Source organism: Crocodylus porosus, unplaced genomic scaffold (assembly GCF_001723895.1).
Source record: "Crocodylus porosus isolate Cpor-Errol unplaced genomic scaffold, CroPor_comp1, whole genome shotgun sequence".
In the NCBI taxonomy this organism is placed as follows: Eukaryota; Metazoa; Chordata; order Crocodylia; family Crocodylidae; genus Crocodylus; species Crocodylus porosus.
In genome coordinates this window covers 9,364,614-9,387,693 of record NW_017728925.1, presented here as the reverse complement: position 1 = coordinate 9,387,693, position 23,080 = coordinate 9,364,614, and the positions used below count along the sequence as shown (strand labels likewise).

At 43.6% G+C, this 23,080-nt stretch overlaps 1 protein-coding gene across 1 annotated transcript in view; it reads right to left on the bottom strand.

Moving 5' to 3' along the window:
- Positions 1–941: 941 nt before the first annotated feature.
- The window catches only part of COL27A1 (collagen type XXVII alpha 1 chain), a 215,874-nt gene continuing 193,735 nt past the window's right edge, over positions 942–23,080 (bottom strand). Inside the window, exons 44-60 of the mRNA XM_019540657.1 lie at positions 20,625–20,678; positions 19,043–19,096; positions 18,860–18,967; positions 18,322–18,429; positions 16,946–17,053; positions 13,907–13,960; positions 13,190–13,252; positions 11,244–11,297; positions 10,136–10,171; positions 9,685–9,702; positions 9,135–9,170; positions 8,754–8,780; positions 8,408–8,473; positions 6,845–7,013; positions 5,748–5,857; positions 3,725–3,943; positions 942–3,190 (exon numbers count right to left, since the gene is read on the bottom strand). Coding sequence (XP_019396202.1) covers positions 3,044–3,190; positions 3,725–3,943; positions 5,748–5,857; positions 6,845–7,013; positions 8,408–8,473; positions 8,754–8,780; positions 9,135–9,170; positions 9,685–9,702; positions 10,136–10,171; positions 11,244–11,297; positions 13,190–13,252; positions 13,907–13,960; positions 16,946–17,053; positions 18,322–18,429; positions 18,860–18,967; positions 19,043–19,096; positions 20,625–20,678 — 1,431 coding nt within the window. The 3' untranslated portion in view covers positions 942–3,043. The remainder of the gene's footprint in view (positions 3,191–3,724; positions 3,944–5,747; positions 5,858–6,844; positions 7,014–8,407; positions 8,474–8,753; positions 8,781–9,134; positions 9,171–9,684; positions 9,703–10,135; positions 10,172–11,243; positions 11,298–13,189; positions 13,253–13,906; positions 13,961–16,945; positions 17,054–18,321; positions 18,430–18,859; positions 18,968–19,042; positions 19,097–20,624; positions 20,679–23,080) is intronic.

The window sequence follows — 23,080 nt, the reverse complement described above, 5'->3', positions numbered from 1 at the left end:
AATTCCCCAGCTGTCTGTGGTTACATTTTCCCTTCAAATTTTGCCCGGAATAAAGCGGGGGGAGGGGATGTCTCATAAAAAAACACGCATGTGAGAGGGCTGTCCTTTTCACTCCGACCCAGGGAGCAGGATATTTGCTTTCAGAATTGTGCAAAATTGAAGGTTTAAATGCAGCTCTGTCCCAGAAAAGAGAGCTGTTGCAATAGCGGAAAATGCAAACTGGTTTATAAGTTCATTGAACTGTAGTTTGAAATTTGGGTAACCGTTGCCAGTAAATTGGTTAGCACTCTTGCTCCAGCTCCATGCATTTTCCGAAACTTGATTGCAGTGGCAAAACTAGCAATTTGGTGTGTACCTGTACTAAGAGACTGCCCTCGTGTGGGGGCTTTGTCTTGTAGATACCAAAAACCCCATTCCTGTTTCAGAACGATGTTAGAACTGTTCTATCCTGTAAATAGAGGCGAACTGAAAAGATAAGTGCTGTTTTTCTTTCTTTTCAGCAGCCTGCAAGGAAAGGTGGGTAAGAATCAGCGGAGGGGACAGACTGTCCATCCCGCACTTGCCTAACTCCTCTTAACTGGGGCAAATAACTGAGAGGTGAGAATAATGTCACCTTGATAAAACACCTACAGAGCTAAAGATGGGTGGGCAAATAGTTCTTAATACCTGGGCTGTTGAATCTTTCACGAGAAGGATTTTTAGGGTCAATCTGTTCCTTGCTAACAGACATGGGTCTGGTCTTGTAATAAGGAGGACTAACTCTTGCACCCATAAGGAGCCTCGCTGCAGTCTGTGCATCTCCATGCAGGTGCTGGTTGCAGGATCAACGAGGAGTGGGAATCTGTGTTGCGTCTTTGAACCCGAGTATATTTCTGCTCCTCTCTCGCCCATCTGAATTTTTTCTCAGAAGCAAAAAACCATGAAAATCCCATTTCATTGCCTCAGTTTTAATTATTTATTTAAAGTCCAAAAAAAAAAAAAAAAAAAAGAAAGAAAGAAAGATTAATGAACACAAGTAGGAATGCCAACCTCATGAAAGGTACAAAACCATTGACAAGAGGATGAGAGGGGGAGTGGGACGGAGTGGGGAGTGTGTACAGAGGAAGAGAAGCAAGCGAGAGATGAGATCATGGTAACTTTAACACAAAGGCACTTAGCATTTGGAGGATGATTTGGGGTGGGAGGCATTTACTGACTGAGCTCCGGGCTGGCAGCGTGAGGTATTTTGAGGGGAAGCACACCAGAACTGGAGAGGATGGACAGGGGTGAGGTATTTGGAAAATATTTTGTTAATTTTTAGCTTTGATTGAAAATCAAACTGAAGACAGTAGTAAAAAGAGAGACTCACATATATTTTTTTTCCTCCAAAAATTCCATAGTCCGTACAAGACAAGAAAACTCCGAAACAGGCACTGAAGCATTTCCAATACAGTACAGCTCAGATTACATTAATATTACTCCTTGTATAGAATAAAAAGATTATTACCATAATTATCCTCTGTTTCTCCTTTTTAAATTCCAAATTTACACATAGAGACTAGATTTCTACACAATTTAACAAAACAAAACTCCTCCAAGCCTGGTTGGGTTCTGAAGCAACAAGGTACCATGATTTCAGTCTTGACAGACAGGTCCTGACAAAGGATGTAGCGTGTGTGGGGTTTTTTGTTTTGTTTTGGGTTTTTTTGGGGTTTTTTTTGTTTTGCTTTTTTCCTTAAATAAGAGATCAGCTGTTGGATCCCGTAGCAGGGAATGACTGAATACAGAAGAGCTGGCAAGGACACTATACACGCGGTCAACACAGAAATACAGCAAAACTATTTATGTAACAACCCAAACTAGCTCTCTTCAAGGCTCCCCTATGATGTAATTCTTATAGCTTCTGTGGGTGAGTTGTACCCAAAAAAATAAAGCAAAGCAGTGAAATGCCATTAAAAACCCACCATTTGCTTTAAAAAAAAATCCCTTAAGTACATGTATTTTAGAACATTTTGCATTGTGCATTTATTGACTCCCATTTCAATTCACTTTAAAAGCCATTTAAAAAAATCCCTTAACGTAGTTAAATGCACTTATACTTAACAGGTTTTTTTTCTGATTAGCTGAAGATCACAATTCCCCCCCTCTCATTTTAGAGAGCAGTCCCCATCTGGTGGTTTTTGGGTCTGTGGCAAGACATTGTAGCACCTTCAGAACCTTAAATAGTTTAGTCATATATAAAATAACACATTATCTTTTTAAGAGCACCAGAGATTTCACAGTGAGAGGTAGAAACGCATCAAACGGGCCCATCCTCTCTCTCTATCTTAGCACCAATCACTTTCTCTCCTCCTCCTTCCATTTTCCCTGGTCAGTTTTGGGACTCTCCCTCACCGCACCACATGTGAGAAGGGACATTTATTAGACTCACCCACGGAAGGAGGAACATACTAATTTTTTTTTTTTGCTTAAATAATATATAATATTTATATATATAGAATTTTTGTTCTAATATTGCACATCAAAATGCTTCCTGTACACAGAGCAGCCAGCTTCAACTTGCAACTCCACCTACGAGAGCCTCATTTGATTTCTGACTCAGCGCACAGCTGTCGAGAAGATGACCGGCTCTGAATGGGAAGCGCTGGGTTTTCATGGAAAGAACATTTGGTAACTCAGGAACCAAGTAGGACAAAAATATGCATTGCAAACTTCTTCTCAGGGTCTCTCAACCTTTCTTTGGTCATGGAAAAAGCTTTGTGAGTGGAATTGCTTACAACATCTGGCATTGGAGTTCCTGATTCCCCTTTACTGTTCATGTCTTGTCTGATGCCAACATCCCCCACTTTTTTGTCGCTTGTTCTTCTTTCGAGAACGTGCTGGAGAAGCTGCTGAGTTCGATAGACCGAGGGTTCTTTAAGACGTTATGGGCTCTATGGCTAGAGCAACAGTTAACCGAAAAGAACAAGGCCTAGCTATCTATGGCGAGGAGGGGTGGGAGACCCTGCTTAAGACTTAGACCAAAAAAGGGGTCAGAACCTTGGAGCGCTGGAGAAGTCACTGTTCAAAGAAAGCAGACGGGTCCAACCTCGAGGTGATACTGTTTCCCTGGCTCGGATGGTGGAAGGTTATAAATGTTGACAATTGGCAGCTGGTTAGGGTTCTGGGTCCGAAACAGAAAGAGAGTCCGATGCCAGTGACCATCCTGGAGCTGATCAGAGGGGGACAGAAAATGGAAAATGTCAGTTAGCTGGGTGATTAGATCCCTGCGGAGAAGAATTATTTCCAGAAAGATAGGTGGCTGAAAAGCACTTGCTACAGAGACGTAAGTTAGTTTATCCCCAGTTTAAAATGGTAGATAAAATCAGAGAGTGAAGCATGGAAAAGTTAGAGGCCGCTTTTGAAAATGTGGCACATGGATTAGGGTTGACTCTATTTTTGGACACCCAGCTTTAGACATTTAGACTATCCAAATGCAAGCTGGAGTTCGTAGTGATTTTTGCTTTCCATCCTTCCTAGAACGAAGATGCTCCCCGAGGATTCTTATTTTTACTAATGCTGAGGAAACAACAATAAAAATGGTTTTGGCACCATGATGAGGTTTTGGCATTTGGACCTTGGTTTTGACTTTTGTGTCACTTTTATGGCCCTGTGTTCTGACCGGAAACACCGCTCTATCCCAACCGCTCCCACTTTTCCTCCCAGGCATTATGCTTTTGTTGGCCATACTCCAAAGGCTTCATACCTTGCAATCATCAGCTGCCACTTCTGGTTGCAGCTGCCCCCCTGCCTCAAATATCTGTCCGTTCCAAGCCTTAAAACGCAGAGCTTTTTCTGAAGGCTTCTCAGATGAACCTTCCCTCCACACCGGTGTGTTCAGGCAGTGGATGGTGATTTGCTGAACCACCTCCGAGCTCAGAAGGTGAAGGAAGTTCATCTGAACTCTACCAATGTTGAAATCCACCTGTTAAGATAACATAGATATTAACTTACACCTCCCTCTGGACTGGCAGTATGAAACAGGGCAAAATGATGGGACGGGATATTAACCACTGTATAACAATGGCTGTTATCTAGCATCACTGGTTTTTTAGAAACTGCGTTTAAATCAGGGTTTTAAAAAATGGTTTTTAACTGGAGAAAAACTGCAGTATGGCACAGGCATCTTCAAACTGGACTGTTCCCTCCTTGAGGAAGTCCACAAGGCAAGAAGCAGGTGTGTTTTCTTGTTGTTTTTTTAATGGACCAGGAAGATACGTAAGTCGTCATCTTTTGTTGCAACACTGAGTTCAGAGCTTAAAAATGTGCAAGCCAGGAGACTGAAATGCTACAAATTAGGTAGGTGGTAGGGACATAGAAATATTTTTTCCCACAGATTTTGCAGGCATTACTCGCTTTTGTGGGCAATGCTGTTTTTTGTGTTTTCTACAAAATCTGGGAAATTGCAATTTTGGTAGGTCCCTAGTTATAGTTGAATGAATAAAAGGCACATCATTCTTCTTAGTAAAGAAAGGAAAAGGGTATGGTTTTAAAAGAAAGCTGGCGTTGGCTTTAGTGGGCAGATTTGGGTGAAAGCTGAGTGCTTCTAAAATCCCTTCCAGGCCACATGGGTTTCCTTCAACTTCTACACTGCCTCTGTTTGTGGGGGTAGAGCTACTGGGCAGCGAGAGAATTACACACTCATTTGTTTATCTAGAAAAAGTGCATGGATGCTTAATTGCACTTTAGTCTCCAGAGAGGTCTGTAGTTCTTTCTTCTCCTCCAGCCAGGAATGACTTCCCTGAGAGATGATTTTTGCTGCCGTTGCAGCATGGGGTAATGCTGGCTGACTTGTGAACGGTGAATGGGCAATACTGGAATTAGATAGTCTGTCCATCCCCTGAACCTGTGTTCTAAGGCAGAAATGACAAGGTTACAGCTATTAAGTAATCTGTAGAGAAAGTACAATATGATGCAGGAAGAGGGTCTTCACCATAGGCTCAGACAGTTTTAGGCTTTCCCATCTTACCTGTGTTGGGTTTTATCTAGTTCTCTTCTCCCCATCTTCCTTCCATTCCTCTTTGATGTGCTACTTATACTCATTAGCACTGATTAGAGGCCTCTCCCATCTATGGAAGTAGACTACCAGTTCTTCCCATTTACCTGGCTTAGAAATCTATTTATTGGTTCTGGGAGGCAAATTTCTTCCCTTTAGTTTTTTTTGTGCACAGAACTCAGACCAGATGCAGACTGTCATTGCTGGTCACCAAACTGAATCAATGTACCAGCACTTTTGTTGTAGATACCTGAATAGGTGAGATCCTAGTGAAATCCATTTAGAATGAAATCCTGACTTCACTAACATTAGTTTGCTGAGTACCTGTACATCTGAGTTGGTTTGCTGAGTGCCTGTGCAATGCTTTCCATAAGCACTTACAGGAGGTGAATGCAGTAAACATGAGCATGAATGAATGACTTGATATTCAACTAAATATATGTGGGAAGCATATTTGCAATGCTCAGTCCCTCTCTACTAAAAATATGGATAAGTTAAATGTGTCCTACTAGAACCTAGTGCTCCATTCCTGACCAGTGTAATACCTGTTGCAATGAAGAAACTAGTACCAATCCAATTACAGGGGTAAAACATTAGTAGTTTTACCTCCTTACATATTAATTCAAAGGGCATTGTTCTACACTGGTTACCAATATAGTGTCACGTGCCAGTAGGTGAATAGTCTGCTGCAGTGAAAGGAAGCCTACTTTGGGACAGCCCTAGGTGTGTATACCTTTGAGGCAGTGATAGGCTTGAGACACGTCTGTCCACCTTTGGTAAAGTTACAGATGACCTGAATGGTGTCTGAAGAACAGCCAAGATTTGGGTCAATCCAGTAAGTACCTGAACAAATGGAAGAGCAAGAATCAGTGAGTGGAGAAGTCTGAGTATTTCCCATGTGTGGGGACAAGGAAAGTTTCTGCAGAGTAAGGACAGGATGCTACTTCCCCTTTGTGTATCTGAAGCACGTACAGGAGGCTATGCTCTGGCCAGACAGGTATGTGGCTACATACACACATCCATTTATGGATGCATACCTGGGTCTGAGTCCCAAAACTGTAGCTAGCTAGAAGCCTACAATTAGTGGGGCATTAGACGGAAGAGGAGCTATCCCGTATCTTAGCCCCAAAAGCTGAGTAGTTAGGGCAGTTGAGCAGAAAGCCAGAGACTTTGTTTCTAGGCCTCCTTCTCCCAGAAGGGGATTGACTCTGCATCTCCTACTTCCCAGCACAGTGCTCTAACTCCCATACCTTTGGTTAAGCATTATCTAATCCACTTTTCAGTGCTTCTTTTGAAGCTGGCCTCCTGGACACCCAAGAGGAGGAGATCTGTGTGGACAGGGGAAGAGACTGAGCCAAGTGGTGTGGCTCAGTAAGAGGGCTGCTGGCTTTGAAGGGAATAGGTCTTGGGTTCTAACCTGGGCCTTGCTTCCAGTGCAGGGATTACTTTCCATTTTATTTAGTCGCTTTTAAACACAAGGGGCAGTTGTTCAGCTTTAAAGGGGGGCACTGGGGAGGGACTGGATAATCTAGCATGCCCTCCAGAGGCATGGAAAGGCTATGAGTGTAGGTAGTAGGGACTACAACCCAGGGGATTACCCCCCACACTGGGCTACAGAACTTGGCCCTTCCCAGACTGCCCCTTAACTCTTCTGCTCTGAGCCACCCAAAGCTTGAACAAGAGTCCAGAGTCTACCCTAAGTGACTAGCTTTTTTGTATAGCATTCATGTGACAGTGCTGGTCCCATGAAAAAGGGCCTCTGAACTTCTCCAGCTGGCTCTATTCACATTTGCTGGGAGCCATCTCGGGTTTCTGGCTGTGCTTTCTTACCATCACCCATCTGCTGTTCACAGTTCATGAGGTCTCGACAGATGCGTGCGGGGTTTTCCTTGGTTCCCAGGGGTCTTTTGATGCTCTGGATGAGGTTGCTGAGGTAGTGTAGAGTCTTAAAGATCTCCCCTTCCTGGTCCAACATCAGAAAGTCTGAATGTTGATAGCCCTGTAATGAAGGGGAAAAATGAAGTCAGCTCTTGACAACACTGCTGCATTATGATGGGATTTCAAGCATCAGATCCTACAGGAAACAGAACCATTCCCATTGGAGCAGTGGGAAGATGCCACGTGCAGAAGACATGTCATGCTCTCCATGATGCTCAGTTAGCTAATGCTGCTTGGCACTGCTTTGAACTGGGGGCATTCCCAACTGTCTGCCTTAAATAAAGGAAGCTTGACTGATACTAAATGAACCCAGCTAGTCATCAAAGAGAGAAGCAAAACATAAAAGTAGAAAACAAAATCTTACAGGATTCCATTAAGAGCATTCAGATGTTCACAGAAATCAGCCCAACCCCTTGGCCCCTCCCTGGGAATACGGTACACTGACTAGGCTCTAGCACTGCCATGCAGTTCTTTCCAGTAGGGGATGGTGCCTCCGCATCTTTCTTCAGGAGAAGAGCATAAGCCTTCTAGGTGCTAAGTTTCATGTGAACAGGAACCGATACAGATCTTTTCTTAGCATCAGTAGGAGGATTCTTTAAGAATACCATTCGTGCATTTGCAGTGTTAAGCATACATTTCCAAACTGTACCATATTTTCACACGTATAGTCCATGGGCTATACACGTTTTTACAAACTTGATGGATGGGTGCGGGGTACACAAGGATGCAGGCTATGCAAAGTCTTTAGAACAGCATAGCCCGTCCCTGCCCGTCCCCGGCTGTAGGCTCCAGCTCCGGCTCCGGTGGCTGTGCCCAGCAGAGCCCGCGCTTGCGGCCATGTCTGGGGGGGAAGCTGCAGGCAGGTGGTGAGAGTGCGGGGAGCAGGGCTCGCAGCTCCTCATCCCTCTCCTCCCCTGCAGAGCCCACAAGCCCAGCAGAGCCTGCACTTGCGGCCATGTCTCAGGGTGCAGGGAATACATGGACTATTTTACAAAAATACAATTTTCCGCAGGTTATACATGGGTGCAGGTTATATCAGTGTGCGGGTTATATGCGCAAAAATATGGTAAATGTTTTGAACGCAGGATAATTTGGGGGCCGGAGCTACTTGGTTCTTTTTATGGGCATAATTAAGAAGAATGGGAATCTTCCCTGAAAGGAGACAGTCGGGAGGGTGCGCACAATTTTTTCAGTTCTTTATTCAGCTGACTTGGATAGGAACTGTACTTGCACAAGAACCAACCATTCCAGCCCTGTATATTATTCAGCTAGAGGGATAAGATCATAGGGGGCTAGAATCAGGATGTAAGGCAATTCCAAACAGGGAGAAAGTGTTTCATTAAGAGAGGAGGGAAAGAACAAATAAGGTGGCACGAAGAGGGGCTGTTTTCTGATCCTTAAGAGAGGACGCGCATATGGATCAAAGGTTGGTAGGTTGAAAGGCACTTTGGGTACCTCTGTCTTGAGCGCAGTATTTGAGTCTATCAGCGTCTGGAAGGCTGCACCAAAGTCATCTTGTTGCTGGTAGGTAGAGGAAAATAACATAATTGAGATTTAGATCATTAGACCTGTTTTTAAAGAAGCTGAATGCTCCTGACAAGCAAGTACTTCCCTCTACCTAGATGCCAAATACAAGCATTGCCCTGCTTGGGACAGCGTCTTCTCAGCCCACGCAGGCGGAAGATGCTAGAGGGTGTTTTGGGAAGCTCCCTATTGAAAAGCGTTTTCCAGATTTTCATATATTCACACCTGCCTGCCTATTTCTTTTTATCAATATTAACAATAAGATGAAACTACTTACAAATGAAGCTGGAATTCCCGGTGGGCCCTAGAAACCAAAAGAAGAAAATGTGTCAAGCAGGACTGAATTTTATGATGGATAATTAATATTGCTTAAGGATTTCTGTTTAGCTTTTGAGACCCTGTCTCTTCTCTAAAAGAGAAGGATTCCACATTGCAGATCAGTAAGAGTAGCAATATTTTTTTTGTATGATACTATGTCCAAGGAGTGCCAAACACTTTACAGAAACTGGCTCATTCAGACTTGCAATACATCTGCGAGAACTTATTTTACGGAGGGGGAGTGGAGTTAGTGTGATTTCCCAATGAGTGTGGGCAGGGACCTAGCTAGTTTTGGTGATAGGGTCTTATCACCCTCTCTGCTCTTCTCACATGTACTTACTGGAGGTCCAGGGTGCCCTCGGGGACCTGGGGGACCCTAAGGAGAGAGACATCAGTGAGTAAAACATCCTCAGTTTGCAATGAAATTAATCACCTCTGTGACTGAGAGTGAGGAGACTTTCCTCAACGCTGTTTTCTTCAAGTCTGTCAACCCTTCAGTATTTTATTGGTCCCCTTCCTCACTGCTTTGGGGCAAGAGAAATGGCCATGTATTCTTACTCTCTGGCTTTTTACTAGCTTATATTGTCTTGATCTAGCTGTCATGCTTTTTCACCGTCACTCTTTATGCACGTGGCTTCATCTCTAGTTCAGTCCCATCTCTTTAAATATTTTATTTGACTTCTTCATCCATTCCTCTAATTCCCCAGTTATGCTCATGTCTGTTACAAATGCTCCGTGTGGTTCCTGCACTTTCCAGTCCGTCACCTAACAGCTGCCCATTCTCCTCCCGTCCTTTATATGCCAGTTACTTTCTCAGTCCCTGATCTTGCTGTGCTTCATTTTCCTCAAGCTCTGGTATTGGTAAGAAAATGGTAGCCTTAAATACTCACCCTAGGACCTTGCAATCCCTGCAAAAGAAAATTGGAAAGAATATTAATATGCAAAACACCTTTCAACTCAAGGGTCCGAAGTGAAACCATTATGGATGTTAGCAAAAAATAAGTGCAAAGCAGAATGCAGGGCAACAGAATTCATGGTCAAGGCTGCTGTAGCAGAGTCCATGGTTATTTGAAAAGCATCTAGGGATCTTTGCTATCAGAGCAGAAGGGGTAGCTGCTTATAAGAAATTGCTCTTGAAAGATGCACCCTTCCCCACTGAAACTGCTTGAGACTTGGCCCTTCATCCTTCCCAGGCAGATCAACCAAATCAGCTCTGGCAGGATCTGAATACTGAATCCCATCCTAGCTCGTTCCCTCTCTGTCAGGTTTTCTGTCTCCCCAGTAATGAAACCAGCCACATGCACAGCTGAGATGTGTGAAGGATTCTGGAACGGCACTTACCATTTCACCACGACTGCCTTTGTCCCCTTTCAGACCCTATTTAAAGAAGCACAGAGCGTGATTATCAGGCAAGCTCCTAGTAAAAACCAGGAAGATCTCTGCAAGTAGCCTAATTTGTACCTTTAAACAAAATCAGCTTTTCTTATTTTATCACTTCTTTCTTTGGGGGAGAATATAGGTATCGTGGAAGATTTCACCAGTTACAAATAGGAAGAGGAAGAAGAATTGTTTAAATCTTCCACGATGAAGTACAGCTTACTATATGCATGGCAAGGGAACAGCCTCCAGGTAAGCTATACCACAGGGATACACCCTCCTCATGCTCCCCGGGTAGCAAGGCATCTACCTGCTCTGACCCCATGGGCCAAGCAGGAATTTACATGCTATCTTTCCCGAGACATGAATTCAGCCCGCCTCGCCTACCTCCAACAGATTAATCTGTTTCTCCCTGCACCTCTTTTTCATTGTTATCACTGTTAATTCCTGTGTGGGTTGTCTCTGCTTTCCCTCCTGCGCTATGAGAGACCACTTGAACTACCTTGGAAAGCTAGTGTTTTTAGGAAGTAGTGAGATGGATTTTAAACTCTGTTCAATGCCCTTGGTGTTTTGGGAGACAGGACGGCGGGGTGGAGTGCCAGAACAGATTATTTAAAACACTCCAGAGCCAGCAGCTCCGATGCCGTACTACTACTTGGGATTTTTTGTAAGAGCTCAGTACTCAATACTGGGTGATTTGAAAAGATTTAGCAATTGGTGGAGACTTCTTTTGACAATGTGGACCAGAGCTTTAAAAAAACCCCCATCACTTGGTCTGAGCCTTCCCACTTCCAAACTTATACTTTCATAGAGTTGTGGCTAATTTGTAATTTAAGGACTTCCTTGCCAACCCCCTCCCCACCAAACATAACCCAGTGGCTGAAGCTTCACTTCTCAAGTTATTCATTCTGTGACGGTGATAATATTTTGCTCTGTCTATTCAGAAAAGGCTTGGATTTATATAGCTGGGAAGCGAAATCTGGGGGCTTCTCTGAGGAAGCAACAAGTATGGACTTAAGCAACGCCACAACCTCTGGTCTTTCAAAAGTAAAGGCAGAAGAAACGCACTTACCGGGATTCCTGTGGGACCCAGCATTCCTAGGGGACCAATGATACCCTCCTTTCCCTGAAAAGGAAGCGAGACAGCATTTATGAAGCAGGTTCTTTTAAGTGCCAAAGTAACTTTTTCCTGACTTAGTCCTGCAGACTAGCACGAGCCCAATAATCCATAAAAGAGAGCAATTTCCCTTTTCCCTTTTGATAGTGTCACTGCTGACCCCCAGATATATTCTGAGAACCAAGAAAAATTCAAAGAGCCAGTCCCATCAATATTAAATACGCATAAACATAAAGGTAGATTCATTTTAATAGCACATCTAATAACAACTATATTATGAACGACTGAACAGTACAGATAAGGCATATCAAGCAACTAATTAAACATGCATAAAGTGTACACTGATCTAAAGAAATAACAATCTTGTTCACATTTGAGAGAGTTTAAAATTCATTTCTCTAAAGTCTTAAAAAGGCTCTAACTGGTGGCCTGCCTGCCTGTTAGAGGAAAGGACTTTTCATAGTTCATATGCAGATGGGCTATCCAGCAAGAACTGTAGTTCTTATCCCCTAAATAAGCTATATTTTGTCTAGAATTAGCCTTGTCTTGTCACTTAAATGTACTTTAAGGGAACTTTAGGGAAGCCTCTAACCTAGTTTTTTTCCCCATTCCATCGTTCTCAAATTTGTGACATCCTGTGGACTGATCATTTCCTTTGCCTCTTCTTTTCTTACCCAAACATTGATCAAGCAAATGCTATACCATATGGGCATTAAGCAGCCTAGGGTTTATTGAAGTCTATACACTTTTCCATTCTTTACAGCTGAACGCAAAACATTTTAAAGGTCATTTTGTTAAGGTAACACTCATGTGTTCATAATCTGAGGCTTTAAGAAGCATCCTTGGAGCCTTGTGAAGTTTCATAGATTTCATAGGCATCAGGGCTGGAAGGAGCTGCAGAAGATCATTGAGTCCAGCCCCCTGCCCCGGGGCAGCAAGTGAGCTGCGGTCAAAAGATCCCAGCAAGATAAGTGTCCAAACGATTCTTAAAATTGTCCAGAGTAGGTGCTTGCACCACCTCTGGGGGGAGTCTGTTCCAGACCTTGGGGGCTTGGACAGTAAAGAAGTTTTTCCTTATGTCCAGCCTGAAACGGTCTTGGAGAAGTTTGTGACCATCGGACTTTGTCATCCCTTGGGGCGCTCTGGTGAACAGGCAGGTCTTTCAGTAGGGCTCTCTCAAGTTCCTTGTCTTGCTTTCCTCAAAACTCAGCTGCAGCATTAGGGTCTGTCCATCTTTGGGAATTTGGTTACGGTGTCCCATGGGGGTCCTTCCATTCACCGCTTGGGATTCCTGTCCTCCCTTCACTATAGAGCTCCTGAACTGGAAAGTGTTTCCTCCATTTCTTCACTGGAGTCATGTTATGGGGCTACTACAGGCAGGTTATAGTAAGCTACGACTGTCTGAGTACATAAAAAGACCATACCTTTTGCACAGCAGAGTTCTCATAATGAACATTTTTAGAGGAAGATAGCATGCAGCATAGTCAAAATAAAGTATTATCTTTCAGGTAAGCCAATATGGTGACCACAAGTAATTTAAAGCCTCCATCTATAGTAAACTTTCTTTAGTGGCCACTTGAGTGCTCAACAAAAACTCAGTTGTTCAAGAAGGCAGTTTTCTCATAAAGCAAGAGCAGAGCAGTTCATAGTGTATTTGGGTAGACCAGAGCTGTGGTGCTGAGACCAAAGATGGGTTAAAAAAGGTAGGGAGCCTTGTATGTATGATACTGTATGGCTGCTGAACTGAAGCTTCTACTTAGCCTGTGCATCAAGCATGGTGCGTCAGTAAGCGTAGTCCCCCTTTTTGTGCTGCACAGGACTTAGCCAGTCTTGACCAAACCCAGCAGATTGGGGAAGGAATGGCAAATTCTAAGATTAGCACAAAATTCAAAAGAACTCACCATAAGACCAGGGGGTCCCCGTGGGCCCTGAATTCCTTTGAACCCAAGGTCTCCTGGAGGTCCCTGTTGATAAAAATGAGTGAGAAATCCAGAACTGATGCATGCAAGGTTGTCTCCCTTATTGTCTCAGAAAAGGCAGAAACACCCCCTGTCATTTATGGAAATGGGGAATCCTGATACTTAATTTTTTTTTCTTATCTCCTAAAAATCTCCCCATTCCTTAGGAAACAGGATGGCTCTTTGACTGGGCCTCCACTCTGAAAGCAGCGCTTAGTTGCAATGTTTTTGTCTGGAAACTTAAATCTAAGCTTACATGAAGAAAAACTGAGTTTTTAAAACAAAGTCAAGCCTTACAACAGCAGTGTACACAGGACAGCCTCGATTAGAGGTCTAGAGAGAATCTGCAGTTCATCCTACCATCTTTCCCAGTTGGCATGAACTCAGTAGCGGTAACTGAATATCAGTCTTTTAAGGATGATTTCAGACATGGGAAGTAGTTTGTTAAGAGGCAAAAGCAGCATGCGCTAAGGGAATTAGGGATCATCATATGGGTTCAATCGTTTCTTCAGAGGTACCAGTAAAGAACATGCTGCCAGCTCCTAACTAATATTCCCAGTACTTGGAACCGCGGGAAGCAGCTGGCTGTTCCTAATTAAGTAAGGAAGAGAACATCTGCATTATACAGACAGAAAGCCAATGAGACACAGAACGTCTTACCTTTGGCCCAAACATGCCTACGATTCCTGGAAAGCCTGATTCACCAAAGTCCCCCTGGAAGTAAGAGCCGAGACAAATGTAAGAGCAAAACTTTAACAGCAAGTGGTTGATCATAAGACAACACAACAAAGAGAGGGAGAGAGAAATAGACACATCCACAATCATTTTTCCAAACCAAACTGGAATTATTAATGAAGAGTTTGAATAGAAATTGAGATGTCAGTCATAGGATCATGGGATTGTAGGACTGGAAGGGACTTCAAGAGATTGTCTTGTCAAACTTGCTGCGGTGATGTAGGATCAAAGATGCCACGCCATCCCTGATAGATATTTATCCAACTTATTATTAAAGGCCTCCAAAGGAGATTCCACAACCTCCCTATATCTCTGCCAGTGTTTAAAGTTTTTCCTAATATCTAACCCAAATCTAGTTGCTGCAAATTAAGCTGATTTCTTCTTATCTTACCCAAGTGGCCAAGGGTAACCACTGATCACCACCCTCTTTATAATGGTCATTCTAGCTTAATTAAGGTTTCAGCAGCTCAGGGTGGGGACATGCTATGCCAGGAGGTAATGGAGTATGGCTTGGGAGCTTCAGCCAGGGTTAACAGACAGACAACAGAGAGGACTGTTGTGCCATACTCTGTCTGTAAAGTTCCCTCTAGACCATACTTAGGACACAGTTCTTCACCCTTGTAATCCTGCTTTTATTCTTTAAAACAAACTAAGCCAAAGTTGTAAACCTTCTAGAGAACCATTTGAGATGGCACCCAGTGTATAAGGAAAAACAAAAAAAGAGCACTTAGAACTTAAAAAAGCTGTTTTTATTTAAACACTCATGCCTGTTTCAAATATGCCTGCAAACATTTTTGCTCAGCTTCTCAGGGAATACAATCACCTCTGGATGGATACCAGCCTCAGATTAGCGTATAGCGCATAGTGTCATAATCAGTAATAACAAAAATAAATTAAGTTCACATGCGCATTCTAATTTCCGTACTTTGAGGGGTATGCCCTTTGATATTAATGGACTTGTTGGATAGCAAAGTGCAAAGTGGCTCAGGATGTTTGGGAGCAGATTAGGACAAAAATAAGTGAGATGACTCATTTAGAGTCCTACTAATTTAAGAGATGGAAAAGGACTGTCTGGCCTCTGGGATGTATTATGTGACTTATGATGGATTCTTCTTTACAGGATATTTTTATAGTGTTTTGTTCAGCCCAACTGTAAATGACTCCAATGATGGGGTTTCCACCACTTCTCTTACAAGGGTATTCCAGAATCCAATAGACCTCGCTATTAGGAAGCTTTTCCTGCCATGGTAGTGAGAAATTGCTTGGCAAGTCAAGGTCTGTTTGGAATCTGTTGAGTATAAGAAGCTTTCCAAGGATACAAAAAACTTTTAACTACCCATTTATGGATCCTGGAAAGGAAATAAACTGCTGCTGCTAGCTAACAGACAGCTTAGGCCTCTCCTATAGTAGGAGAATCTATCAAATACTCTCTCTTCATGGAGTGGCTGGCCCCAGAAATAAATGGGAAGTAAGATTTCTAGAGGAAAAGGGAATGTGTACTCAGTTATTGGAACATTTGTCTGAGAGGCCTTAATCTTTGTAGCAATCTGATTAGAGAATATTAGGCATGTGAACCTGCCAGACATGTGCACAGGAGAAAAACATGATGGAACCAATAAATTAACTCCGCTTCCTGAGCCAGGATCCTGTGACCTACTTGGCCATGAAGACCCTTCCTTCATGTACAGTTGGGCATATGCTGTACTAGCTTCTCACTGACTCTGAAGTTGGACTACAAAGTCTGGTTTTATTGCTTTTAGCTTTGGCATTTGAGTTTATATATAAAAAGTAGGTCTGGAGTATCCAGGACTGAGGGTCTGCTGAAGGGCAACTTTTCAGAAAAAAGAATCTATTATCTCCAGCTACTGTTCCTAAGGTAACTTTTTGACTGATATATTTTGCCATATTTCTATGCTGCCATTAGGAGTCATGCCTGCAATGCATGTAGGCACACCTGAATAGGCTTTAATCTAGATATGTGGGGCACCAGTCTTCGGTGTAAATATAATAGTAGCATTGTCTGCAGAAACCCACTGGAGACTTTGGGCATGTACTTATTGGAGCTTGCACTACCATATCTTCACTGCTAGTTTAAACCTAGATGAGAGATGCCAACACATGCTGTTATCACACCGCCTGACTGCATTGCATAGATAGCCTTCATGCCTGTGCTGACTTGGGATACAGCAACTGTTAAAGCAAAGGAAATATTTAATCAAGAAGGCAATCAGCTGAGTAGGAACAAGGCTTTATGAATCTCACGTGAATTTTAGGATGGTTAAACAGCCTAGTCACTGTGTGGGTCACAGAGTGGAACTATTTATTAATTCCAGGGGACGGTGTATTTAGGGCAGTCCTTAAGCTTGTGACATGATATGTATGTGGGTTTTAATCTCTAGAATGACTACCCATTTAGAGGGGGAGGCTCTCAGAACTTCCCATGATAGTGCATCTAGAGCAAGGAAGAGAACTAATCATCCCGGCCTACCATGGGTCTGTCACTGGGGAAAGCAGGTATATTGGCCTGGCCTACAATTTTAATGTCATGGTTCTACAGCAAGCCTGATCTTTCGTAATACATTGCTAGATATGTATGCGCAGCGTGGCTGCATGTGCTATAGTGGTACGCTCACAGTTTGTGATGCTTGGTGTTGTATTAGAGCAGCAGCCTGGTCAGTGGCCTGACATATTTCAAAACATCTGGAGATCCCACTGAATGCAAATACAAATAGACAGTGAGCATACGTGCAGTGGGGTGAAGGCGAATGCTGGCAAGTTAGGAAATGTGTGTTCTGGAAGAACAACTACACCGAGACTCCTAGGTCAATGAACAGGCCACTTACAAGTTCCTTCTTCCTCTACTGTTCCAGGACTCGGTTCTTCTACACAATCCTGGGGCCTTGTTTCCCCTTTCTGCAGTAAGGGCACATTGGCATACGCAACCATTTCACCTATACCACTAACCGGCTGTCCTTTGGGTCCTGGCTCTCCTGGGCTTCCTGGAAGTCCCATTCCTCCTTGTGTTCCCCGTTTCCCTATTGGACCAGTTTGCCCAGGCAATCCTCTTTCACCCTAAAAATAACAGAATAATCCCAGGTCAAAACAAATCATTAACAGATCAAATCGAAAAGTACGCTGCAGACGTAGGCATATATGAAGAAGCAGAAAATGATGGCCATTGTGGTAGGGAACTGGGCTTCATCTGTGGATCCTTCAGAGCCGGTGCAGATTATTTCAGAACATTCAGCATAAGACCAGTAATGGACACTAGCGTGTCCCTATTTATTATTCACCCAGACGAACAGCCACAGGCATAGCCATACAAAGAGTGCCCTTGAGAGTGTACTGGGAATGTAGCATTTGAGGAGATAAACTCATTTCCCACCTTCCTTTATACCCTTGCCCGAATACTTGTCCTGTCCCACAGTTTCCCATGGTTTCTTCCCAGGACAAGGCTACTGATTGATGATTAATCCATCTGAAATGTTGAAGGAATTCCAAGGTTTTAGTTTAATGACTTTAATCCAAAGGCTACAAAGCTAACGTTTTCCCTGGCACCAGCCTCCTCAATCAAAGGCCGTAAACAAGCCTTGCAGCTCCTTTCCCTGTGTGCCCCTTCTCCTTGCAAAGCTCCAGGGACAGAAAGTGTTTCTGGCAAGTGTGGATGGACAAAGAGTCTTTGGATGGCTGGGTCTGGCGAGTCTGCTGAGATAAGACAGCAGGTGCCCTGTGCAGCAAGGAGACAAATCCAAATACATTCCTAAAAATCTGCAGCAATGCTTAATGGTCTTGCCTTGCATTTGGTCATGTGTGGTGACCGTGTGTTATTCTCCCCAAAGCAGCTGGGGGGCAGCAAGTGACAGTGATGAGTTAAACGAGTAGAATTTAATTCAGATTCTTCTGGCCTTTCCGAATCCAGCTGGGCTCGCTCTACTTACTGTACCTTTTTACAAATGGCTGAATTGTTGTTGGGTCTGATTTGTATCCTGTGACCCACCTAGGATAGGGCAAGAATTAGTGGAGAATCGACTAACTAAGCCTTTTCTTTCTGCTGTTTGTCCACAGCAGTGCCCAATTCAATCAGTTTAAGCCATGTCAGTGCTTGCTGAAAACTTGAGCAGCACAAATTTCCTTCCCGCAGTGTAGGCTTCCAAAGTGCCCCAGCTAGGACTCCTGAGCTTTCAAAAGAGGTGCCCTGTCATGTTCACTGAAACTCTAGCAGCATCAGCTCTCAAAGAGTTGTGTGGATCACGGCTCTAGCAGTACAATTCTTCCTGGCCATTTCACCAAGGCTATAGGGTTTTTCTGTGACAGTGTCATATACCGAGCTGAACACTGACCTTGAATCCTGGTGGTCCTTGTGCTCCAGGGAGACCAGGTACACCAGGGTTCCCTCTTTTTCCTGACATCCCTACTATGCCTTCTTCCCCATCATCTCCCTGTTCTCCCTGTAAAAGAAATCCCGGAGAGGAAAAAAAAAAAGAGAAAGTTAGTCTGTTCACCTGAGCATGTTTTCCCCTTTGCGAAGGCAGGAAGAGCAGTGTGACCATATCTATGGTGGGCAAATGCGGCTGGGATGGTGCGTGTTTGTGTACGGTTGTGTTCATGTGCTCACATACCAGCTCCTACACCACATGGGTCCGTGCATACAAGCGCCTGTTTGTCTGGCTGAGTGTCGGTTTGTTTACAGACTTGGCCACAAGGAGACATCTGCCTGCGTTTGTGCGTGTGAAGTCTCTGTAAGAGTGCACATGACCCCCCACCCCCGTATATAAAAGCCTGTCTATAGCAGTGGGTGTATCGGTTTCTGCTGCACTATCCTTTGCCCTTCTTCCTCAAGGGTAGTGTTTGATTACAGTATCACAGTTACACACTTACCAGCAGCCCTGGTGTGCCATCTTTCCCGGGCACTCCATCCACTCCAGGAGCACCCTCCTGACCTTGCCGTCCCACCACTCCTCTAGGACCTGGTAATCCAATAGGACCCTGGAAACAGACAGGTATCAGTGAGGGGCTTGGAGGCTGGGGACTTGAAAAAGGAAAGACTGAATTGTCACTCACTGGTGAGCCTCTGCTGCCAGTAGAGCCCCGTGTCCCCTGCTTTCCTTTTTGACCCTAAAAGCACAAAGAAATAATTCTAAAATTACAGCAGCTCGAGTGCAGTCCCATTTGGGGGTCAGATTTCAGCGTGTACATTAGAGAACCGTTTAAAAAGGAGATGTATAAATGTAGTTGCTACAGCAGTGAGAGGATGAACTATCATTTGGTTTTATTACAAGGGATTCTTTAGTATGTCTTGAGAGTATCTAGGGCAGGAATTAATAGCTAGAAGGAAAGGACCTACATTTTCCTAATGTAGAGCAGATGAGGACAAATAAACAAGGATGAACATGAGAAAGGGCTCAACAACTCTGGTGTATATTAGAACTGGAGGCTTAAAAGCCTTCCTTTTTGACAGTTCTCTGACATCATGAATCAGTCAGCATCATGGAAAGCAAGCTTAACATCTATCCTTCTTTAGAGGAGTCCTAGAAAGCAGGTCTTACTCTTTTTTCTGTTGGATAACCCTCTCTGTGCAGTTCAGGAGGGGTGGGTAGGAGTCTTGGGGCTAAAAATATGTAATGCTGCTTTGTCAGTATGGGGTAAAAGGAGCCGTTACTTAGCCCTACGGTGTGTTAGTAGTAGCCTCGTTACCTTCACTAGACCTGCTAGGCTATGCAGCTCTGTCATGTACTACCACTTTAAAAAAATAAAACATAAATGCTTTCTGTGTACTGCTTCTCCATATGCAGACAGTCGGGCCAACTGTGCAAAGCAAGAGCTGCTGGGGATGTTGCTGCTGTTATTCATTAGGCGTGACAGCAGTTTCAGCTCTCTAGTGGGCAGCAGGGTCAATCTTCCTTTGAAGGCTGTGGCCAGCTTGCTCTTTGCTTACACTATTTACTGGAGATTGGACATTGTGCCCAAGGGGTCAGATTAAGGATTCCTGCAACCACCAGAACGGAATGGGAATTCCCAAGTTTTGGGGCCATGCACTTACATTTCAGCAAATAAAGTCTAATGATTAAAGAGTTGGGAAGGTCTTGAGATGAATGGGATGGGAGTGGACAGTAGTGTGATATGTAGTTCAGATGAAATCATGTGTAGTGGGCTCTCTTGTTGAAGAGCAGTTAATGGGTCACAGAAGCAGGACAAATGGTGAACCATATGGATAACGGACTCTGGATCTGGAATGGGTTAGGCCTGCTAAATGTTATGGTTCAAACCTAGCAAGGAAGAGACAGACACTTATCTGGTTCAGATTTCCTCAGGGGTAGGCAAGCCAGTTGTGGGCTAGAGAGGCAGGAAGCGCAGAGTTGTGGGAAAGAGATGCAAACCAAGTCAGTAACTAAAAGCCTGTCTGGGATTCACCAACATTGCTGGTACTATAATTCTCTTGATCTTCTTCAGCTCCACAAGGCCAAAAAACTAGTGGGTTTGGATACTCAAATCAATATTTGCTGCCCTCCTGCTGGGTTCTCCATGGCCATTCCAGCCACAGACCATGGAACAAGCCACAGACTTTGGGGAAAAATCATGACAGTCCTGATTTCCCATCATCTTTAAGCTCTGAATGCCATAAATCCACTGCTTTGAAACCTACCTCATCACCTTTGGATCCCTTTGGGCCAGGCTGGCCTGGTGGTCCAGGGTCTCCCTAAAGAAGACAAATTAAAATCTTTTAAAGATTCTTTTCTGGTGCTACCTTGCATGAAACGCAGAGCAGCGTTCATTGTGCACCTAACAGCACTAACCATACAGAGCCAATTAATGGGAACAACCTTTGGTCTGACATGCCTAGTGGGAAGGAAAAAGCAAAGGAGCATCCCCCACTATGGTTTAATGGTATCACTTTTTGGCTACGTAACACTCATCAAACCCTTGTGCAGCATTTGTGGTTGGGGTAACTACTAGCTGATCTGGAGAAATACAATGAAGAGCAGGTGGTTGGATCAATTTTGCTGCTGTACAGTTAGCACTCGGTTATTAAAACAGATCCTTCAGTTTCTATAGGAAATACTATCTTTGTGGTATTTCCCATCCTCTGACTTTCTCCTGTGCCCCCTTCCTCTCTTGGAGCTCAACATCAACTATCTTAAGGCTAGCTATTAGGAAGGAATTAAAAAACCCTCAAATTCTCTTCTTTGTTATGTGGATACTTCCTTGCTCTTCCCTTTTGCCATTCTGTTCTTGTTTCAGTGTATTTTGCTAATAGTGAGAAGGTAAGATGATTATTTTTCTAACCATGAAACACTCTGGACTTATTTCAAAGAGGACTTGCAGGTTACTGCGTATTTGCAGCTCTCTTTTACAGTTGTTTATAGCTGCCTGCTGTTTTTGAACCTTCTGTTTCTAAATCTCTAAGTAAATCCAGCGCTGCCTGGCATTGATGATTATCTTGGGTCATTTCAGAGGTTGAAACCCCTATATAATATAAAGTATACATTCATAGTAAATGGATCATCTACCCACTTCTAACCGTGTTACAGGACTTAAAACTGGACCCCTTAACATAATTTCTGTTGCTCCCAAATATAGAACACCTTCCATACTTCCCCCCATAAAGAATGGGAATTCTTTCACATTTGATTCACAATTTCTAATACTTTCTAGTATGTTATTGCTCTCCAAGGTGTACTGTTCTGACAGGAGTAAGGGAAAGGAGCCAGACAGCAAGCTGACTCTCAGGAATGATATTCATTGAGGCTTTGAGTTAATGCAACTCAGGAACCAGAATAAACACACATGGCACAAGCAATTTGCCCTTCTCAGGGATATGTTACATATGGATTTCTTGAAGGTAGGCACGGTATCTCACATGTCTACAAATGGCTTTAGCGACTTTGCTGTTCCTACTATGTGACAATAAGAATAACATGCTTGAGACATGAGAACCACACTGACATGAGAGCTTCCCCTGCTGACATTTTGGCCATGGTACCAGCACCACAGACTAGTTCTCTGAGGTAAAAGCAGACAGGAATATCCTGCGTATCAGCTGCTTTGTGGTAACTGTGCACGTGCATGTGTGCACTCAGCAAGGGCTAAACTACCAGGTTTTAGCTTTCATCTACTGTAGGATAAGAGCATGCATACTGCAGAGCAAGCTGCATGATAAAACCCTGCCCCCTTTAACTGCAAGTTAACCAGTTCCTGTACAAATGCCCTCATGCTCCTCCATGCCTGAGAGCTAACAGACTCTTGCATTATTTGTCTACAACTAAGCAATATTTTAAGTTACAGAAGAATTGCAAGCACCCTGTGCAGAAAAAAGTGTAACTTCATGGGGCAGAATGCGAAAGTGTTGCTTCAATTCATGACCTGTCTTCGAACAACAGCCCCCTGAACACAGGTCTGAAAGTTTTCTCCAAGAGCAGTATAAACACATCCTCAGCTGACACAAATCAGCAAAGCTCCACTGACTTCAGTAAAGTAGCGTCAATTTATACCCGCCAAGGATCAGGCCAAACAGATTGAATGCACTTTCATCGTAGTGTTTGCCATTGTTAATATATGAACTATTTTTTGTAGAATGAGCTGCTAGGCCAATGTAGAGAGCTTATTTCTCAAAACTTGGGAAGCTCAGGGTTGCATGCATTTACCATTTAATTTACGGGTACCATAACCGTAACTGCATGTAAAAATAGTGTATTTTAAAGCATGAAAATCCTCAGTGGTTAACTTGATGCTTGTGTGTGTATATAATGACAATAACTGCATATATAATCTGAGAAGATCAAATTTGAAAAAAATCAGTCTACTGACTTTTGACCAAATTAACCTTCATTCAGCATGCTAGATTGGGAACAGGTAAACATGGGGAACCGGCTCTGACTTGGATGAGACTCTGCAGGGGGCAGAGGAGACCCTGGTAAGACAGCCACCAGATAGTTGTGCATCGTGAAGTCCATCTGTCTGGTGAGAACTGGACTGAGATCAAACTCATTTTTATGTGGCAAAGATATTCATAAGGCATTTCATAGTTTCATGGTTTCTAGGGTTGGAAGGGACCTGAGCAGATCATCTAGTCCGACTCCCTGCCATGGCAGGAAAGAGTAC